Source organism: Camarhynchus parvulus, chromosome 18 (assembly GCF_901933205.1).
Source record: "Camarhynchus parvulus chromosome 18, STF_HiC, whole genome shotgun sequence".
Classification (NCBI taxonomy): domain Eukaryota; kingdom Metazoa; phylum Chordata; class Aves; order Passeriformes; family Thraupidae; genus Camarhynchus; species Camarhynchus parvulus.
This window is the reverse complement of record NC_044588.1, coordinates 10,728,699-10,749,917: the sequence shown is the minus strand read 5'-3', so window position 1 is coordinate 10,749,917 and position 21,219 is coordinate 10,728,699. Positions and strand designations below refer to the sequence as shown.

General features: G+C 44.1%; 2 protein-coding genes across 3 annotated transcripts in view; one reads left to right on the top strand and one right to left on the bottom strand.

The window, feature by feature from the left end:
• The window catches only part of SAP30BP (SAP30 binding protein), a 29,098-nt gene extending 8,067 nt beyond the window's left edge, over positions 1-21,031 (top strand). For both annotated transcript variants that reach the window (XM_030962132.1, XM_030962131.1), the window contains 8 exons: positions 7,807-7,849; positions 13,836-13,924; positions 16,337-16,428; positions 16,904-16,964; positions 17,473-17,524; positions 17,906-17,964; positions 19,139-19,223; positions 19,901-21,031. In XM_030962132.1, the coding sequence (XP_030817992.1) occupies positions 7,807-7,849; positions 13,836-13,924; positions 16,337-16,428; positions 16,904-16,964; positions 17,473-17,524; positions 17,906-17,964; positions 19,139-19,223; positions 19,901-20,082 (663 nt within the window). In that variant the 3' untranslated portion in view covers positions 20,083-21,031. The remainder of the gene's footprint in view (positions 1-7,806; positions 7,850-13,835; positions 13,925-16,336; positions 16,429-16,903; positions 16,965-17,472; positions 17,525-17,905; positions 17,965-19,138; positions 19,224-19,900) is intronic.
• CASKIN2 (CASK interacting protein 2) overlaps positions 1-21,219 on the bottom strand; it is a 648,645-nt gene that overhangs the window by 230,027 nt on the left and 397,399 nt on the right. The window lies entirely within an intron of this gene.

Sequence of the window (21,219 nt, the reverse complement as noted above, 5' to 3'; positions counted from 1 at the left end):
TGTGTGGTTTCCCCTTCTTTTAGGTTTGACAGATGTTTTTTTCAGAGCTCTGTAGAGAGAACCAGAGAGTTTTGCAGAGAGTTTAGAGGGCAGCAGAGGTAACTCAGCTGCAAATGCTGTCTCTGCACTGCTACAGCGAGTGCCCAGACATGAAACCAGCTGATACCTGGATCCCATTTTATCTGGGTGAACCTTGGTTATTGCCAGAGAATAAATATCACAGGCAGTCAAAGCTGTTCTGCGTGCAGGAAGCAAAACAACATTTGGCATCTGGGATTATTTTGCCCCTTGCCACACGTACTCCTGTCTCCAGCTCTGTCTGAGAGGGAGACAGATCACAGCCTTGTGGGGCTCTGAAGCTGGAATAGCTCCTGGAGAGCTCCTGGCTTCTATCCAGCTCTGGAGCTGTTTGGAAGATGAGACATGTCCGTGGACATGCTTGTTCCTTCCTCCCCGCCAGGCATACATGTTGCAGCAGACTCTTCACTCCCTGCAGTGCTGAATACCAGGGATTATTGACACAGGTGTGGCTTGCCTTCTTGCAAAGAGGAGCCAGGCTTGTTCTGTTTGTCTTTAAACTTGAAGAAAAGTCCTTTCTGGAGCTGCTTCCCCTTGCATATTTCACCTGATAAAGGTCTGAGTTCTTCAAGTCCAGCTCTGTAGCTGCAATTATTTCTGGCTGCTGTTCTGAGTGTGCAGGTCTGTGCATGTCACAGCGAGGGGCTGAGCAGTCAGCACAGATGGAGCACTGCCTCAAATGCCAGCAAATAGCTGAAAATAGCTCCTTCCAGCTGCCCTGTTCTGGGTACAGAAGGAGCAAAATCTGGATAAACTCTGTGGGATCTATTCATGAAGGAATGAATTTCTCACTAAGGATACTTGCTATTACACCTTGCCTCTACTCCAAACCATGAAGAATTTTTAGTTGTATGTGCTAAGGGAGAAAGCTTGTGCAAGAAGTTAATTTTGTAAGCTCTCCTGAGCTTTTCCTTTGCTGCTGTGAGGCTTCAGAATTTTCTCAGCCCACCTTCACCTACTTGATTCTGCACTGCAACAAGCTGTAAAAAATAAAATCACCAAAGTACCTTGACACCTCCAGCCTTGTCATGTCTTGCTGGTACTTGACCAGTGAATTCCTATTTCATTGTAGTAAGCAAAAATCACTTGAAGGTATTTTTGGGCTGTGCAGATCAGGAGCTGTTGTGCTCCTGGGGCTGTGAAGGGAAGCAGGTAGCTCTGGGACCAGGCTCCACTGGGATGCAGGTGTTATGAACTGTAGCTCCACATGGAAAGCAAAAGTTCTGGCACACAGTTCCCTAACTGGAAGTTACTCCTAACAAATAATCTTTGTCAAATATTCAGATAGCATATGTCAGGTGAGTGGAGTCAAGTTTCAAAGAAGCTATTTAAAGGATTTATGCTATGAATGCTTCCTTTCTAAAGCACTTTCTCGCTGAAATGTTTTGCCAGGTCTTGGTTGGGATTTTTTTCATTGGGTTGTTTTTGGCTTTTTTTTTTCCATTTCATTAAAGAATGTGTATTTTTAGATGTAATTTAGCTGGAAGAGTAAAAAGCAGTGTCAGCTATGCACATTTTGATAGGGAATGTCTCAGGAGTTAACTCTGTGATTTGTTCTTTCTTCCCTTTCTGTCTGTGACTGTATCTCCAAACAGATTTGTAAAGCCTGCATGTAAGTGTCACTGAAGGGTGGATGTATCAGGCTTTTTTCCTATGGTGGTTTATTTCTGAGCTGCTGGATTTCTCTTGGTATCTAGATCATGGTCCCTACAGGTTTTTCTTAGTTAAATTTCTTATGCTGAACTGGGCACTTTGCCTGGAGCTATGTAGCAGAGCTGGCAAACAGGATATGGCTGTAGGAAATGTGTTTGTTTCAAGCTTTCTCTTGGGATTCTCCTCTCTCACAATACACGAAAAAAAAATTGGGGGGGGGGAGGAGGAATAAAAGCATTGTACTCCTGTTGCCTGGCTTTCTCTTCCCCAGACTCTAAATGCACTTGACGTGCACTCTGTTTGCTGCCTTCAGCCTGGGTGCACACCAACATCAGGCAGATCTGGGGAGCAAGAAGTGAAATCATGTCATGCACTTTTAATATTAAATGAGACATTTCTGGTGTTCTGTTCCCATGAGCACTTCTGATCTTTGTAGAGGAATAGCAAGAACATAATTGTTACCATGTTCCTTTAAAAAAAGAAAAGAAGAGGGAGAAAAAAAGGCACAATGCAGGGTTTGGGGTTGTCTTTCTCCTGCTGCCTGCATGATGTAGACATTCCACCTGCTTGCTCTGGCAAGGCCATCATCACTTGGCTTAGACAACTCTTCTGACACTTTCTACTAAGTTATAGTTTCTTTCCATCCTGCTCAGCCAAGTGAGGGTGTTTGTCTTTTGGGACTACAGGAGATATTCTGAATTGTAGAGAGGAGGGAAAATTACAAAAACTTACTGCTGGCACTTGCTCAGATTCAAGAAATCCACTGTAACAGCTGTTACAGCAGCAGATCCCCTGGCTACTGTACTGAAAAATTCTCTGCAATATCTTCAAACTAATACGCTTCTTGACAGTGATGTCACTGGTCTGTACATTTTGTGGCTGTTGCTTTAAATTTGCATTAAAGTTATGTGCAAACAATCATGTGAAATAGTTGGGAGAGAGAAGAAATTCTGCAACACAAGAGCATTTGCTGAAAAAAAAAAAAAGAAAATGTTGAGGGGGAGGTACTGTTTGAGCTAGTTGATTTTAATATTTCCTGGAAGTCAGTAGGAGAATGAAGCTGCAGGATTCAGTTGGCTGAAAGTTTGGGAATGCAGCTGAGCAGTGGCAAACCTGGCATCAGCTTCACCATTTCTTAAAATTTGCATCTTTGTTAAAGCCAGGGTCTGGTTTTGTGTCTTCTGCCTCTCTCTTGAACCATTTCTCCTGGTAGCTTGAAGTGCACCTGCACTGACATGTGCACCTGCTTCTGCAAGAATTGCTTGAGTTTGTACCTTGTGGTGACAGTTAATGCCAGCAGTTATGTTGGATGTGAGCACTGAGCTGGATTTATGGATCTTGTTTCAGCAAGGATTTAGTGAGCATTGTTTTAAGTCAGTCCATTCTTTCCATTAAATAAAGCTGTTCTGGGCAAGCCTGTCCAAACTGGAATTCATCAGTCTCAGATTCATATTGTTTTGCTTCCTTCCTTTAATCTCTGTTCCATGCTGTGAGGATTGTATTGGGTTGTTTTTATTTTCCTTGGAGCTAGAGCAGACACTGTTTTTATGTAACTGGATGGAGACACTGTAGGACTGAAAAGATTGTCTGTCTGCCACCCCAGTGAGGTGAAAGCTTCAGGCAAAATGCAGCACTTCCCTTATGTGTGTGTACACACTCTCCCTTCATCCTGCTCCTCTTTAACTGATGATGATACATAAAACTGAACCAGCACTTGGTGCTCATGAGCTAGGCTCTTGCAGGCACTCATCTTGTCCAGGGCTTGAGAAAAGCCATTTGTCTTGGGAAAGTGGAAAAAATGAAAAACCTTTTCCTGTACTCAAACAGGATTAGTAACACCATAAATGTTGTCTGTTATCAGTGAGCTGATGTGCACAATTGCTCTTGGAAGCAGAGAAATCTATGAAAAAGGTCCAGTTTGGGATTTTTTTAATACTTTGTCCATAGCAGCTTGTGCTCTTCAGAGTCTGCTCTTTATTAGTCTCCAAATCAGGGGGAAGGAGTCTCCTTCCAGCTTGTTTTTGTGTTTCCAGTCTTGTTCCAGCTTGGCTCTGCAGCACCGTGGCATCCCTTGACTCCTTTCAGTGCTGGCTTTGGGCCCTTAAACTGTTGATCTTGTGAGATCAAGGCTGCAGAGTAGATGGCAGCCAGAAAATCAACTTGCTGAGTGCATGATAAAACACAGTACTACTTTTTTTTTGCCTTTTTTTTTTTTCAAACTCAGTCAAGCAATAAGTGAATTTAGAGTTGCTTCTGTACAGATTTTCAGGGGTTTGGTTTGTGAAAACTCTGGTGCAGGTGTCACTAGCAAAGTCTTAACTTTTTTTTTTGAAAGGCCTCAGCATTCAAATGGAAATGAACTCTTTAAGTGATGCCTTTACCTCTGGGATGCTTGAAATCTCTAATAATTTCATATATTTACTCTGATGGGGAGTTTTGACATAAAATCCCTCCTGCTGGAACCACTCACCTGGTTGATTTTATGCTCCATGTGAGATACTGATACATAACACAGTGGGTATTGGTGATGTAATCTACAGAGATCACCTTTGCCTAAGTGGATTTAGGTAACTTCCCTATATAAAATTCAGTTACCTTCAAATTTTCCATTGTTTAAATGCTTTGGAATTCCTTTAGAAATCTCTCATCCACACATAAATATTTCTTCTCTTTCATAAGCAAAAGGTAGCAACTTTCCAGTATTTATTGTACCTTATTTTTCCACTTGGTGATTCTCCATTTCATTCCACTTAATGTATTAGATAAGATCTGCAGATTTGTGGGTTTTATGCTGTCTTTCCTAATCAGTTCATTGTACTCATCGTGTGTCTCAAACTTAAATTAGCCTAAGGGAGTGCAGAACAGTTCTGGTGTGATTGCTCCATTGGAAGTTTTTAGAACGTTCTGGATCTCCAGTGGATACTCAGAGGTTTGAAGAAAACTCCTTAAAATTTTCATCTGCCAAATAGTCCAAGTTGTTGATGCTTGCCTCGTAGTTTTCAACAGCAAACTGAGCAAATATGAACAAGCACTGGAGAAGTTGGTCATCCATTTGTATTTTGAAAGCATTTAAGAGGTTTGAAAGCAGCCCAAGTTAATGAAAAGCTGTGTTGATGTCTCCAGCTCAGGATGGAGCAGTGGGTGGAGGTATGAAGGAACTCATCACTAAGCAAAATTCCTGTCCCTGGGCAGTGAGGTGTGGCTGCAATCCAGGACTGAACGTGTTTGCTGTTGCTTGGAGTAGCTCTGGGCTCTCTGATGTCTTGGCTGGGGCCTGTGGGGACTGGACTTGGTGGGGTGGCTGTGGTGGGAAAGTGTGAGCCAGGGCAAAACAGTGGAGCCTGACAGGACTGGCTTGATTTAGCCTCTCACAAATGGGACAGACTCAAAGGATGCAAATTAAAGAAGAAAATTCTGGTTAAAGCAAACTTACTGGTGATTCTGGAAGTTCATAGAATATGCTGTTTAACACAGCTGACATTTCAGAGATCTTTGTCAAATATAAAACATGGCAGGAGGGGGTTTGGCCATCAGATTCTCTCTCAGCACATGAGCTCATGTTTCCTGAGAGCTGTGTGCTTATGCTTGGTACTAACTCCAGGCATACAGGAGACTTGAAATTGAACTTCTGGAAAAGCTAGAAATGCAGCACAGCCCCTTGCAAGGCTGTTAGGGCCCAAATAAGAGGGCAGCCTTTTTGGGGCCATGTCTAATTCACCTGAATATGCCTGTGCCACTGGGTTGCTTAAGTGCCTGCTTGGCAATATTGCTGTTTTGGGGGACTATTTCTCTTGCAAGAAGTGGGCAGAAGGAGATGGGAAGCATAATGGAGTAATAAATGGTATGAGGGTAAGAGGAAGGATCAAGAGGTGCTCGGGGACATTGTCTCTTCCTCCTCAGTTCCACTTAAAACTGACAAGAGATAAGAGTGCAGAATGGAGTTTAGTCAAGGTTAGAGCTAAAGCGCTTCCCTCCTTTCACCTCAACAAACATTTGCTTGTCTCAAACCAAGGTGGGAAATAGTTTTAATTACCCATCTAGCAAGTTCTTCCCTGAAAGGGAATGAGACCATGTATTTACTGCTGGTGAGTCACTGTATGTGCCTGGACAGATGTTACCTCTGTGAGCTTCTCCAGCCTCTGTGGTCACCTGGATTTGTCCTCACAGCCCTTCAGTTACCACAGATTGCTCCCACTTCCCCAGTGGTGAGCTGAAGCTCAGTCTGTGAACTCCCCATCCATGTAGGTTTGTGGAGAACACAGTCTGGATTCCCTGGATTCCTGTCCAGTGCCCTCACCAAAGAGAGCTACTGCTTTGACATAATTTTTTTGCTTTGAAATGTCATGTTCCTGTTGAAATTTTTCTCTGTGATGCTGGGAGGAGAGCTGTTGATGCACACACCAAAGGCATTGTCTCACAGGGGTTGGAGCTGTGACACTTCAGCCAATCTCAGAGGGGCCTGGGGCCAGCTGGCCAGGGAGAAGATGTGTGTTCCTCTGTGTACTTCTTTCTTTTTCTAAAATAGCTTTAGCCTTGTATTTTTGTGATCCAAGTGTACTAATGCAGAAATAGTACTTTCTTCTTGTTTTTTTTTGTGTGTCTTCCATGAATGGCTATAAAAAATGCCCTGTAGCAGTTAATGCCATACAAAGAATTTGTTTTTCTGCTTCCAGAGGGCTTTGGCTTCTCTTAAAATGGGTCATTTTCAGAGTGAGTTTGGCACAGGCTGTTCCCACATCTGGCTTGGTGACCTCACTGCTCTCCCCACACCTGATGCACCTCTCACCTGACTGGAAATGGAGAAAAGGATTTTCAGGGAGCTGTTACCAAGCAGCAAGGAGGCAGCATTCTGTCAGTGTCAGGTTCAATGAATGGCTTCAGTGTTTGGAGGCACTGAGGAATTTTGGACAAACAGTCCAGTGAGTCACAAAAGGTCTTTGGGAGGGAGGCAGAGGGAGAGGGCAGTGTTGGGATACAGCTGGTACTGTTTCAGAAATTTTATTTGTGCTGAGCTTGATATCGCTTGTGACTCTCCTGGGATCTCCCAGAAGCACCAAAATATTTGGGTGTTGGTCTCAGTGTGGTGAAACCATATTTAAGAATGTCTTATCCTATATAATGCCTCCTACTCAGCACACTCTGCTGCAAACATCTGCAAATGAGGTGTCCTTAATTTCTTTAAGCAGGCAAGGATTAGCTGTGTGGCCATCTCCAAACAGAGCACTGCAAGCCCAGTGCAGGTTGTTTTTGAGTCCCTGGTAGAGCAGCTTGGCTGTGTCACTCCTGGAGAGCAGCAGCAAGAGAGCTGCCAGTGGGATCATCCTCCTGAAACAGGAGCACAGGATCTGCATCACCAGCACTCCCTGGCAGTTCTGTTTGGTTTGGAGAGGGTTTGTCAGCCAAAGCCCTGCATGGCACAGGGGCACAGATGAATTTAGCATCACACACACACACACATCTGGCAAACCTCTGCAGCTTGGGACCCTGCAGAGCTCTGGGAGCCTCCCAGAGCCTGGAGAGGCTGATCAGGAGCTGATCCCTGAGCTCTGGGAGCACCTGGGCTGTGGCCACATTGCTCTGGGAATGCACCAGGCTGGTGCTGCTCAGAGCACTGGGAGCTGCACAGAGCTCTGGTTGGCATTCCCAGGACTAAAGGAGTCTCCTGTGGGCTGGATCCAGCCTGTGTTCACCTAACTGTGCTCTGAAATACTGACTCCTGCTTGGTGCCCAGGGCCAGTCACCAGAAATGAAGAATCTATGGTTTGATCTGTTCTGAGGAATGGCTTTGTGTACAGCAGTTTCTGTGGAATTCCAGAGGAGTTCAGTGTCCAAGACCTGGTGAAACAAAGCCTTAATTCTTTCATTAAATTTAGCTTTGCAAAGAAATGGAGCATTCTGTTAGACTTTGGCTTTCCATGGTCCAGACATTGTCCTCTTACCTAATAAATTGGATTTCATTCATAATTTTTATTCTCTTGTCTCAGAAAAATGTTGTACATTTCTAAATAAACAGCATAGCTTTTTCGGTTGGAGGCATAACTTGGCTAAAATCTGTTTCTTCCTCCTTTTTTTCAGGAATTCTCAGAAGTGGAGAAAAGAGATCCTCAGGAGCTAGTTGGTAAGTTCACTCAAAAATATTTATTCACAGGTTTTTATTCAAGCTAGACCTTGTAAGTCTCACTTTGTAAAAAGCATCTTCCCTCTGCCCTGGCAATGCTGTAATTTCAACTGCCTGAATATTTTCAGTGAACTTTTCTTCTAGGAGAAAGGCTTCATACCTAAAAATATGAAAATAATTTCATGTTTAAAACATGTAAAGGGCAGTGTTGGTGTTTTTCTAGATGAGCTTAAAACCAAGTGTAGCTTTGTCTAGACAGAGCCAGTGGAGCTAGGAGTGGTGACTTTGTTCTGTGGCTTCCAAAACTCACTAAAAGTATCTCCATTTAAATGTGAGCCACTCACAGATTTACAGCTGCTGTGCTAACATAGTACTCTATGTTTTTTAATAGTTACTAAAACTTGATTTTTGTGACATCTCATTTATTCATTGCACCATTATTAGATTTGGAAAGTCCAGGGTTGTCAGCTTGAAATACAATCCTCTGCTTGGTCTCTTTGGAGCTGCACAGAAACTGTATTTTATATTGCATTTCTGACTGTCTTGCACTGATCCTCTGTTCCTGGGGTTACTCCTGCAGTTATGTGGTATCACATAATAATATCATTAAAAACAAATGAGTTGCTTCATCTCAAATCAGTTTGATATTTCAGTCATAAAATAGGGTAAATATAAAATAAGATGGTAAATACTCAGGTGCTCAGCTGACTCCTACAGCAGCCATCACTGAAGTCTGGGATTTATAAGTCCTTTTTAGTTGGCCTGCCCAGACTTTGCAACTGCTCTTTATTGGATTTTCTGCCTTTAGAAGGCAAAGCTGCTTCAACCAGTCTCATCATTAAATGCAACAGAAATCTTTCTCCCATCTACTCATCCTCCTGAAAATGCACCCTGGAAACATGGATGAGACAGCAGCATTTGGGGTAAAAACTACAGCAAAATCTCTGGAAGCCAGCTGCTCTTTTCCTCTGTGTTTTACATATGAGTGAAGCTGTGCAGTTTGAAGCAATGTAGTGGGAAGTTCTTTGTTAATGAAGGTGTAAGGCTCAGGTTACAATTCTGTTAGTCCCCTTTTCCCACAGTGACTGCCCCGACTGCATTTCTTTGTCTCACCATGGCCCAGACTTGCACATGGCTTTAAAAGCAGCACAGGGAGCACTTGGTATTGTCACAACTCATGGGTGAACAGTGTTGGAGAGTCTGAGATCTGAACTGAGGTCTCTGCAATCTTATCTTTAATATCCTTTCCCAACAGCAGTGTGCAGGCTGGCTTTGTGCAGAGCCAGGTTACTGGAGGTCAGCATACTTGCCATGCTGGATTCTGTAGGTCTGTTCCATTAGACCATATCTTATCTAGTTGAAAAGGAACTGTTGCAAGAGACTTACAGTTGGAGTAATGTAAGAACCACTCCCTTTCTGAAAACTTAGACTTTCACAGTTAAAATTCTTTAATGGAAAAAGGTGCAAGATTTTCTGACACAAAGTGAGTAACTGCTCCAGTCTGGACCCCTCAAGTTTTGTCTATCAGTCTGTGGAAATCAAGGTCCTCTTTGGACAGTTTTCCACAACTGCTTTTTGCATTAAAAGAGTGTGGGCCTGCCTTTCTCAGAAGATAACCCTACATTTTTCTGCATCACCTTTATTAAAGTCTGTGATTGTGCAGATGCTTAAGTATTAAATCAGTGCAGGCTCCTGCCAAAAGCACTGTTTGTGTTTTACCTCCCCGGATGCACAAAAACATTGGAACAGCTCTGGGAGCGGGAGCCAGCTGGGATCCATCTTCACTGCTCTTCTTTTGTTGTTTCTTTTCTTTTTTTTGCTTTTTCCCTGTGAGGCTTCCAGCTGGATCCATTCCCTGATGTACTTAGTGCATGCTAGGTGAGCACTGGAGTTGGCACAAAGAAAACAGTAGGGATGAGCTCCTGGGAAGGGCATGGTTGTCCTGACTTATGCCAAAGTAGTAATCACATAATCAATGGCTGACAGAATGAGAGGGAAGGTTTCAGCCCCCTGTTTGAGAAGGAAATATGTGTGAAGCTTATTTTCATAGATTTCTACATCAGCATTGTCCTTTGGGGCTTTTTGTACCACTCTGAATCAGAGTTCATGGTGCTGCCACGACATTGCATTTGCTGTTTCCTGCAGCCTTGCAAAATAATACTTGAAGGATGTAGGGTTTTTTTTGCCTTGAAGTTCTTTGCAGCATGGTTGTTTACCTTTTGGATCATAAGAAATATTCTCTCCAGCCCTTGGGATATCTAAGCACAAAGTCAGTGTTCATAAGAGCAGAAAGTATGGCTGAGTTGCAGGTCTCCCTCTGCATTTCTCAGCCCACAGAGCAGAAAAGGACCTGGTGTCCTTCCATGGATGGGTGACTCACTGGCATGTTGTTGTCTCCAGTTCTTCCCTGTGTGATTTGGCTGTTCTGGTGCCAGGAAATCAGAACCCCCCCCACCCTGGTTTATGCCAAGCAGCCTTGGCTGGAGTGCTAGGGAATGCAGTTGTAGAGAGCTGGCACCACTGGTTTGCATGTCTCCAGGGGAAGCCCTTGTTGCTCTGATCACCCTTTTCCTTGTTTTTTTTTTGTATAGTGTGACCTTTAGAAAGAAACTGGCACCTGAACTGCCTCTAATCCCTTGTGGCTGCTTCAAACACAGCATACAAGTGACCCCTGAAAGGGACAGGAGTTCTTCATCCCACCTGGGAGCTGAGTTAATCCCAGAGCCATGATCTGTGTCTATCCTGTACAGCCAGCACTGTGCTCAGTTCTTTTGCTTTTCTCTGCACTAGGAAATCATTCCTACCCATCTGTAGGAAACAAAATTCCTGTGTGCTCTCTGACAATGTCTCCAGCACAGCCTTTGGGCTGAGAGCAGTAATTTCCTTCTGGAAGTGGAGCTCACAGTTTGCACTGTGCCACTTTCTCTCCTGCTTTGCAGATTGTCTCCTGCTATTGGGTATAGGTCACATAATCCATCCATCTCAAACTGAAGCACATTAAATGTAGCATTTCTGTTTTGTTTTCTGCCTTACCAAGATCTGGTGAGCAAATCCTTGAAATCTGTGATATCTCCTTCAGTGACTGCTGAGGTGCTGAGTCTTTGCAAGATGATATTTGCCTGTGCTTTGGCCTGGGAGCAGAGGAGTGGCTCTCTTTTACTACAGTGCATGTGCTGACTGCACAAAAAGCTACAAACACCTCTGCTTGTGCTGATGAAGGTTTTAATTTTTAGGCCAGCTTGTGGAAGGAGAATGCACAGACTAAGCACCAGCAGCAGTGTCCTTTAGCAGCAGGAAGCTTTCAGGGGCAGTGGACCCTGCTTTCTTGAACCCCCATCTGACTCATGGGATCTGCTTCACAGCCTTAGTTCTTTGTCAGGACTGAGAATCTGATTGGGGAAGATATTTACTTACTGTGAGCCAGAATCTGGGTGTGCCTGGAGTGATTAATTGTGCCAACAGCCACTTCCTGAGGTCCACACTTGGAGATCCTCTAGGCTGTGAGCCTGCAAATCACAGGGCAAATGAGGGGCTGGAGCCAGTGTCACTACCTGTGACTCATGTCAAAGTAAAACTTTGGTCTTGACAGGAATAACAGGATGCACAGAGCAGTTGGATGTATCCTGTGAGGACACACCTTTTTGTGAGCTGTTCATCTGCAGTTATTTCTGTAGACATGGTGGAAAGCTGCCCTTGGGACTTGGAAAACACAAAATGTTTTATACAGGAGTGTGTGGCCATACGTGCAAATGCCAGGATTCTAATCCCAGCTTTCCTCTAGGGAAAGAGCTGGTGGGAAGATGCTGTGGAATCAGCCATTCTGTCTGTGTGGGGAGCAAGTCTGAGCACTGCTGGAGGGCATGGATAAGTTGTACTTCCTTACTGTAAATAAGCCCAAAGGGGTTAAACTCACCCTTAAACTCACCCTTTTCTTCCCAATGATGTGGCACCTCAGGCTGGCTGCAAAGTGATGAAATAACTGAGTAATGCTGCAAGTTTGTGCTCAGTTTGTGAGGTGCATGTCCTGCCTTGCTGCTGGCAGTGTTCAGCTGCCTCCAGCTCTGGTGGGATTGAAGGAGGCAAAGATTCCTTAGGTCCAGCTCCTTGTAAACCATTAAAAGATGCTTTCCCCCATAATGTTGATAAAGAATTATTTTCACAAGGCTCAAACAAAAGAGGAAATGAGCACCTGAAAACCTGAAAAGTCATACATCAAAATATACTGTCTCATTGAGAGCTCTTGTTCTGCTTCCAAAATGATTTCTTTTTCAAGGGGGCTTTGAATGGATTGCTGAAGATATTCTTAGACTTTGACTTTTTTTGCAGGTGAAACAGATGTCCTGCCCAGAGTTCCCCTTCCCATAAATGTTTTGTTTCTCTGTGGCTCATCTGCAAAGACAAGGGATCCTGTGGGATTTCTAATGTGGAGCTAGGCTTGATTTTTTTTATTATTATCTTTTTTCAGATGCTTTCTTTGCCTAATAAAATCTGGGTTTAATTGTCTTTTTTTTAAAGCTTCTGCTGTGAACCTCTTAAGCCACTAATCAGCTTTTACCTTTCCCAGCAAGCCTTGTGTGCTCTGTATTACCCACACTTCTGTGTCTTTGCCACTGTCTGTCTGGGTTTCCTGCAGCGCTAATTAACCCAGAGGCCTCCCCATCCCAGCAGCAGCTGTAACCTGTAACAAATGTGTGCCTTGTTGTCAGGGAGCTCCCTTTGCCTGCCTTTCTCTGGGGACTCTGGCAAGCTTTCCTCCTTCCATAAAGGCTCCCGCTTGGTAAATGCCAAAGGACACTTTTTGTTCGTTACTGGCAACTGCTGAAGAATTTAACCCTCAGCACCATCTTGATCAAATAGAATGAGTGGTCGCTTGCCAGCTTTTCCTCTCCAAAGGAACTTGTCCTTAATGCTTCACATTTTTACAAAGGACATGGAAACTGTAGCAGCTCTGATCGTGTGTGTGGTGTTGTTTATCTGTAGCCTCAGCTCTCCAGGGTTCCAGCAGCCCTGTCTGGCCTTTGGGCCCTCCTGGCTTTTATCCAGAGGAGCTGAACTCTGGGTGCTGGAGTTGTAGCTCAGGGAGCTTTCCTGAGGAATGTGTAACTGAGGAGCTGCACACATGAAAAGCTTGGTTGATGTGACTTGTGTGCTGCTCTCAGGTCTCTTATCCACTGCAGAGCAGCTCTGGGATGTGTTCCCTGGACAAATTATGCTTGAAAACAATCCCAGCTGCTTAAATGAAGCACAAATCTCTCCTCCAAGGCTTGGCCAGAGAACTGCCTGGGTTTCCCATAATAGTGGGAAAGTAGCAAGCAATGGGGGGAAATGTGGCTGTTTCTTTTGCTGATAACTCTGTAAGCTAATCTTTATAGGGCAATCAGGTACTTTAGTAGTGTATCCCAGTAAAAACAGCTGTGGAAATTTGGCAATCTGGACTGGGCTGTTCCCAGTCCTGCAGGAATAGTTGTTCTTTCTAGCAATAGTCTGTCTCTGTAAGCAAAGATCAAAGTGCCTGCTAAGGAAGTCTTAACTTAAGGATTTAATGTAATTTCTTGTGGTTAACTCTTGACAGCCTTGGGGAGCGTTGTTCTCTCCTTCAGCCACTTTGGTTCATCCAGGTATGTCCTGAACTAAATATTCACCAAGTGATTCTCTATCTCCCTCAAAATGGCAAAGAGCCAGAGTGCATAAAATTGATCCTGTGCTCCATCACATGCACGGTCCCATTCTCTCTCCAGGAGTGTAGGTATCAATAAAACAAGCATCATATCCCTCTTCTAATGACCCAGCCTTCAGGTTCTTTAGTTGCTTCTTGCTCAGCACCTTGAAAACATCAGATGTACCAGTTGTCAGCATTCTCATCACCTTTGCCCTGGGCTCCCAATGAGGGAGTAGTGCTGACAAAGACATAAAACAAATTTAATGACTTGTATGGCTGAAATTCCCGTCACTAGTTCCAGAACTCATCCCAGTTTGCTCTCTCCAGCTTCTTTTTCAGAGAGAGTGAGGAACATGTCTCCAGATGAGATCAAAATCCCTCCTGAGCCTCCTGGCAGATGTTCTAACCAATTGCAGGTTGGTATAAGTCCACTTCATTTATTATTATTTTTTAAAGATTTGGAGTTCAGGGCATATTTGGGAACCCTGCTCAGTAATTTTGCACAAGGCAAAGCTCCAGATTAAAGCTGGGTTTTACCACACTGAGTTTATGAATGCACTGTGTTAATGCTTTAGGCTTTACAGTAGTTCTAGTTTAGGAATCTCAAAGTAGCTTTAAGCTGCTTTCCAGCCTCTGTGGGTTAATTATGCTTTAAAACAGCTCTTGATGCCAGCAGTGACACAGAAGCAATGTTTACTGTCAGGGCTGCTTTCCTCTTACCTCAGCAAATTCAGCTCCCTAGCAAAGGACAAATTGTTTTTCTATACAGGCCTGAAATCCCTTAAACTGGAATAGTTGAGGCAGCAATGCCTGGATTCCTTTTCCACCTACATGTCTCTGGATGGTAAACATTTAGAGGGGAGGCTGGTAGCCTAGAGGCAACAAAAGAGCACAAACACATGTTTTCTCTGTACACCCAAATAACAGCAGTGACCAAGTTTGCAATCACCTTCTGTGTTCTCCTCGTAGAGTGCAAATGAAAGAGCAGAGACTGATGTCTCCTAACACACACTTGAGTTTTAACTCTGGTTTTCTGCCCAGCAGAAATACAAGTCAAGAATCACTCCTGAACTGCTCTATAAAGTAGCCTCTGACATGCAGTGGTGATTCAGAGTGACTCACCATCCAGATGATGCTTTCTTCTCCACACCATACCTGGGCACACCCAAACCTCCTCTAGTGCTGTAGGAGGATTTTACTGTTCTGACATCAATGAACTGGAGTGTGTTAGACCTGAGGAATGCACAGAGCTTGACAGGGTAGACAGAATAAAGCAGAATTTTTCCCCTTTGACAGAAGTTTAGTGTGTTACATCAAAGGGGAGCTTGTCCTCTGTTGGCAGGTCAAACCACATCTTAGAGCACTTTGAGCAAGGAGATGGGATTGCTCCTTAGAAATGCAAAATGTTCTGGGCTTTTCACTTGGTGGTTTGCTCTTTTGTCACATTTTTCCTCTGATAAACTGTATTTTGAACTCTGCCAAAGGGAGGACTTCTTATTGTAAATTTGCCTGAGTAGTTGCCCATCTGTGGACTTGGGGAACCTCATTGCTGCTCCATGGGGAGGGGATAAAAGGGAACACCTATTCAGTCATTTCTACTCCTCAGATTCACCTTTTTGCAGTTTCTTCCTTCTAACCTCACAATGTGTTGCTGGATGTGGACATGGTGTCATTTCCTCTTGCTGATTTTGTGACAACCTGATGAAAATTTATCTTACAAAAGTTTTTTTTTAAGGTTGTTGAGTTTCATATCAGCTCTTAACAATCCTCCTTTATTCAGGCTGCAGCAAGCCCTCAGACAATAGTGAGTTCTGTGTTTGACTGTCCAGGGAGGGAGACATGAAGTGACTTATCCAGAAGCAACAAAGGAAAATTGACTCAGCTTCTCCCATCCTGAAAGACTGAAGGCCCAGCTCTGGTCTTGTTTTATGTGCCTCTTGTACATAAGTAATTTCTGTCATAAAAAAAGATGATGGAAATTACTGAGGATATTTTAGCAGCACCACTTAACTCTCTGATCTGTCTGAAAGCTCCTGCCTCTGCTGTCCCTTCACCATCACCAGAGTAGGAATACTTTTATGTACTCTCACCCACCTCACTGAGGAAGGAAAAAAATCATGTTTGATTTGAAATCTTTTAGCGTTTTAGAGAATAGACTGCTTGACATCTGCAACCTGGGTCAGTTAAGTTGCCTTTGGCATGGCTTGTGACTTGTGGGTGATGTGCAGAGAGAAGCTGATTCCATCTGACTGGTACCAAAGCAGGGATTTATGAGCACATTGTTCCTGAGAGCATTTGGCTGCAGTGGGCACCCCAGCAATACCTGATGATCACTCTGGGTTTAGTTCTCCAGCAGAACTTGGCTCTGGCCCTGCCTGGCTACCAGATGAGCAGGAATTTTGCCCTGTGGGCAGTGTAGCCCAGCTGCTGTGTCTCAGGTGCTCACCTGAGGCTGCAGGTGGGTGTTGGTGGTTGCTGTGAGTTGTGGGAGAACCTCTGGATTTCAGAATTGTTTTTTCTGTGCCGTGGCTCTGAAGGGAAACAACAGCCTGGGAAGGAGGAGTCTGTGCCTTGTATGCAGATCTTTAATCACTAAAGTCTTCAGTAAGTGCAAAGAGAATTCCTTTATCAATCAGACAGTTCATGAAGGGACTTCAGACACTCAAGGAGGAAGTGTCTCTTGAGCAGCCTGGCCCTGGTGTAAAGGTGAAATCCTAGTTCTGGTTAAGGAGGTCACTGGTTCAGTTGGCTTCTTTCCACATGTACAGGAGTCAGCTGGTGTGCTGCTCCTTTTCATCCTGGCTCACCCTATAATCTTTCTCCTGTAGGATAAAATTCAAAAGCTGTATGAGAGGAAAGTGAAAGAGGGCATGGATATGAACTACATCATCCAGAGGAAAAAGGAATTTCGCAATCCCAGGTGGGCCACCATCTTTTCACATGACCACAGCACCACAGAGCTAATTTGAAGAATTTCCCTCTTTGTTGGAGTTGTTGCAGAAGGATCCTGAACAGGAAGGACTGCTGCTTACAAATTGTCTTTCTCAATTTTGTGACTGAAACAGTAAAACTCCTTGTGTTTGGTAGAGCAGCAGCTGGAGTTGGTGTGTTGGTTAGATTTTAAATGTGAAGGCTCAGGAAGAAGTACTTTAGAAGATGTGACTGTTCTGGGAGCTGGGAGATGTTCTGGGGAATAGGAAATACTGTGGATAATGGGGTGCCACATCCATCATAGCAGGTGTAGCTTCCCAGCTTCTCATTTCACTCTGTAGTGTGAAGAGGTGACAACCTCCCTCTGTTGGCACATCTGAAACACTTCTGTTCCCTTCTACTCCCTGGTTCTGTTCCCTTCTGCCTCGCTGGTTCTGTTCTGACCTCTTGCTTTTCCTTTGCAGCATCTATGAAAAGCTGATCCAGTTTTGTTCCATTGATGAACTTGGTACAAATTATCCAAAGGTGAGGAGCAGTGTTCTGACTGGTAAAGGAGTGGGTAAAGGTAACACAGAGATGTAAAGTCTGACCTCAGGCTTTCTTGAGCCTGCTTGCTTGAGGTCTTGTAATGCAACCTCAGTCTGAGCCTCTGCAGTGATGTGAACATTTCTGTGTAGCACTGAGCCTCAGTGCCAGGATCTCTGCTACAATGATTCTGCACAAAAACTGCTGAAGTGTGGAGCTCTGAATGGAACTCCTTGTGGGGGAAAGAAGCTGACTAACAGAAAATTGCATGACTTACCCCAGCATCCTTTTTGCTTCAAAGCTGTTTCTTCATTCACAACAGAACATGGTCCCATAAAAGAAGGTCTGATGGGACCTTTGTGTCACTGGGATACAGGAAGAAATGAGTGATGATTCTCATTGTCACCTCTGATTATCATCAGGGAACAGAAATACATAAAGCATTTTTGCACTGGATTTTGTGGTTCTGTGGGAAGAACCCTGATCTGATTTATTTCTTTTTTTTCAGGACATGTTTGATCCTCATGGCTGGTCAGAGGATTCATATTACGAGGCACTAGGTAATTCCAGGAAGTCTCTTTTTTGTCCTCGCTTAGGTCTTTGTGTTTTGTACTTAATTAACTGCACTGGAGTCTTCACTTTATGTATAAATGAGAAGTCATCACATGCTGCTCTTTAATGACTCCATTCTGGTTGGATGTGCCTGAATGTTATTGATGCTTCATCAGTTTGGAAAGGCTTTTTAAATTGGTTCTACAATGTTTTCATCTCTCAAATGATACTGCAATGCTTTGATTAAAAAGCAGCAGTTGCTTTCATGGCAGTTTAATTTTTCTATATAGAATCTGAATCTATTTTTTTTTTTAATCATGGGAAGTGTGTGAATGAGAACTGTTGAATTTTACTGTTCTTAGTGCTTCACATCTTCTGCTCTTTCCCAGCTAAAGCCCAGAAGATCGAGATGGACAAACTGGAGAAGGCCAAGAAGGAGCGCACAAAGGTACCTGCTCAAAACCTAAAGAGATGCAGGTGCAGGGCTTTTGTTCCTTTCCCTGCTGGATTTCTTTCTATTGCTTTCCTATTTCTATGTTAAAACTGCTTGTCTTATCCTAGATCTCTCCTTTATTCTTGCATTTCTTTTCCCAAACCTCACAGATCAAGTTTTTTGCCCTTCCTTATAGGTCCATTTATAGGTTGTTTACTCCATTGGATTTCCTGCTGTTTTGTCAGTATTTTTAAACTAGAGCTCTAAAAATGGCATTCAGTATGTCAGATACAGGCAAGATAATGAATAAAGAAGAGTTTTTTCCTTAATTTATGACATTTTGCCTGGTGCCTAGCCTTGTTAAAGCTTAATTTCCTCACCATGCCTCAGTGTGACACGATACCTGCTTTCTGTTCTCTGTGATATTAACTTGTTGCATCCAATTTCCAGGAAAACTGGGCCTATTTTAACTTTGTGCATTTTGTGACAAGCCCAGTTATTCTTAGATATGCCCCAAAAAGAACACAGAGAGGCTTTGGAAGAGATTTCATTCCTTTGAGCCAGTGGCTGGCATTAGAACATGTTTAATGTTAGAGAGTTGCCACCTAAGCTGCAGAAGGCTCCTTCCATCTCCAGTCCATGGAGGGTTTTTTGTGCAGTGCATGCTGTGTCTTGCTGCTTGTTTTGGGTTTTTGCACAGTAACCCAGGTATCTGATCATGCCCTTGCCCAGATCTGCAGTTCTGAGGCTGCAGTGCTGTTGGAGCTCTGGTTGCCAGGGCTCCTGCTGTGGTGCAGCCACAGTAAATTCTACAAGCAGGGACTTGCCTTGCATGTTCCTTAAAGGAAAATTAATATGAGCTTCTAACTGGATAAATACAGAGTTAAATGACCAGGATCTGTCCTGTCTGAGCTGTATCAAATCTTGTGCTTGTACCAGTAGACAAACACATTTTATTGTATCAGGCTTAGGAGCTGGGTTGCAGTTTAATTAATCCTTAATTCTCATGAGGTCTATGTCTTCCTTCCCACATGATGGGCAGCTCAGAGGCCAGTGCAGTGTCTTACATCACACTAAATCTGTTTTTAAAAAACTTAGAGAGGTGCTATGGGTTAAAAAAAGGCTGTGTATCTTAACAATTCATTATTTTTTCTTCTCTTCTTTCTCCTGTGTGTCTCTCCCTTCCCAGATTGAGTTTGTGACTGGCACTAAAAAGGGTACAACAACAAGTGCTGCTTCCACAACCACCACAACATCCAGCACCACTGTGGGAGGTAAAGAATAGCTGTGACTGTACCCCTTAAGCTGCAGTAATGTTGGGATTAGTGCTTCCTGAAGCCTGAAGGCTCCTTACTGATCCTGTAGATAATGCAAGGGAGTGTTTCTGCTGAGGGTGTTGGAGCAGCTCTCCTCTAGTCCCTGTAGTCCATGGCTGTCCTTCTGGAGTGGAAGACTGGGGCCGGGTGGGATAGGATAGTGAAGAGACTTATTAGTGGGTCAAGAAGCCTGCTGCTGTCTGTGGTTGTAGAGTATTCCTGGGACTGAGAGATTTTGAGATTTGGAAACCCTGGAAATCATTCTCCTGCCTTGTAAACTTGAGGGGAGGGGACAAAAACCACTGGAGGCTGATGAGTGTGCTCAGCCTGTAGCTGGGCAAGTGGGATACATGTGCTCTGTTGAAATTAAATCTGCTTTGGGGCAGGGAATGATCCTGTCTCCCCTTTTGCTGGAGTTCAGGTCTAGAGTTCTACTCTGACTCCTGGGACCCCAAGAGAAAAGTTGCTTTTCCTCCTCACTATTTACTACCAGTGTATCCTGAAATTAGTGTAAGGGGAAGCTGTCTAGTCAAGCAGTGGGATATTAAGGGTTGACAAGACAGGGTGTTAAGAAGTGATTGGTGACCTCTAATGTAATGCTAATCCTTGTGTGCTTGGTTTAATCAAATTCACAGATGCCCAGAAGAGGAAGAGCAAGTGGGACTCTGCCATCCCTGTAACAACGATAGCTCAGCCCACCATCCTCACCACCACTGCCACCCTGCCAGGGGTTGTCACAGTGACAACCAGTGCCAGTGGCTCCAAAACCACGGTGATCTCAGCTGTGGGCACCATTGTAAAAAAGGCCAAGCAGTGACTGCTGTGCTGGGCCTGGAGTCTTGGACTTGTTTGTCACTGAAGCCATTGTCCTTGGAAGGGAGGGGTGGATTTCTCCTTTGGTAAAAGATGACAAGACTCTTTGAAGCAGCTCACAGTTCCCCTTTGGAAGGCTGGGGGCAGGAGCAGGATGCCAGCTGTGTGCCCACAGGAATGGACCTCTGCCCACCATGCCTCTGCCTTTGCTTGCTGGGGGAAGACCCAGGCTGCCTGTGTTGTGCTGGAGGAAGGTGGCATCTGGAGTCAGCTTGTAAAAGTTTGCTTATTAATTGCTGCATTGAGGTCTTACCTACCTGCAAGTTTGTTTTAGGGGGGAAAAAGAAAATAAATTAAAAGGGCAAGCAGTGAAAGACTGTCAGTGTTACCCCTGTGTGTTCAGGGTGGTGCTCCAGGGCTGCCTGCAGCCTGTGTAGGTGCCTCCCTCCAGAGCCAGCTCAGCTCTGAGGGAGTGGAAGCAGAGACAACCACTCAGTGTCCACGTCCAGATGTGTAGCAGAGACTTGAAGCAAACTCCATCAGTGAGCGTAGGCTCACTCTTTGTTCTAGCACTGACACCTGTACCCTGTGCTCTCTGTGTAGATCTTAGTGACCACGCGTGAAACTGTGGAACTGTAGAGGAAACTGTGCTGGAACATCCTGTTACCATCTCACAGGGATGGAGATTTCTATGCAGAACCCTCAAGCTGTAGAGGTTTGATTTGTGAGCTCACTTGCAAAGACCTGTGCAGAAACACTTCCGTTGCCACGGAATGAGCTTGGACAGAAGCAGAGGAGAGTGTCTGACCCTGTTTGTGACATTGTCCATCTTTGTTTTAGCTCATGATGTTCTGTGAATGCACACATGGCAGTTACTGCTTGCTCCACTGTTGTGAAAAAGTATTTTCAGTTGAAAATTTTGTTGAATAAAAATTGAAAAGTCTTTTTAAAAAGCCCCTGGTGTCATTGATGTGTCTGCATTTCTTCAGAGTTAAATTTCTACCCAGAGCCTCTTTGTCCTAGTGTATAAAGCAGTGATAGGAGAGATGGTTGCCAAGTGTAAGTTTTTGAGAATTCAGTGCTCTGGGGTTGCTTTTTCTTTTTTTTCCCCCTTTCAGTTTTTTCTGTAGCTTGTGCGCTG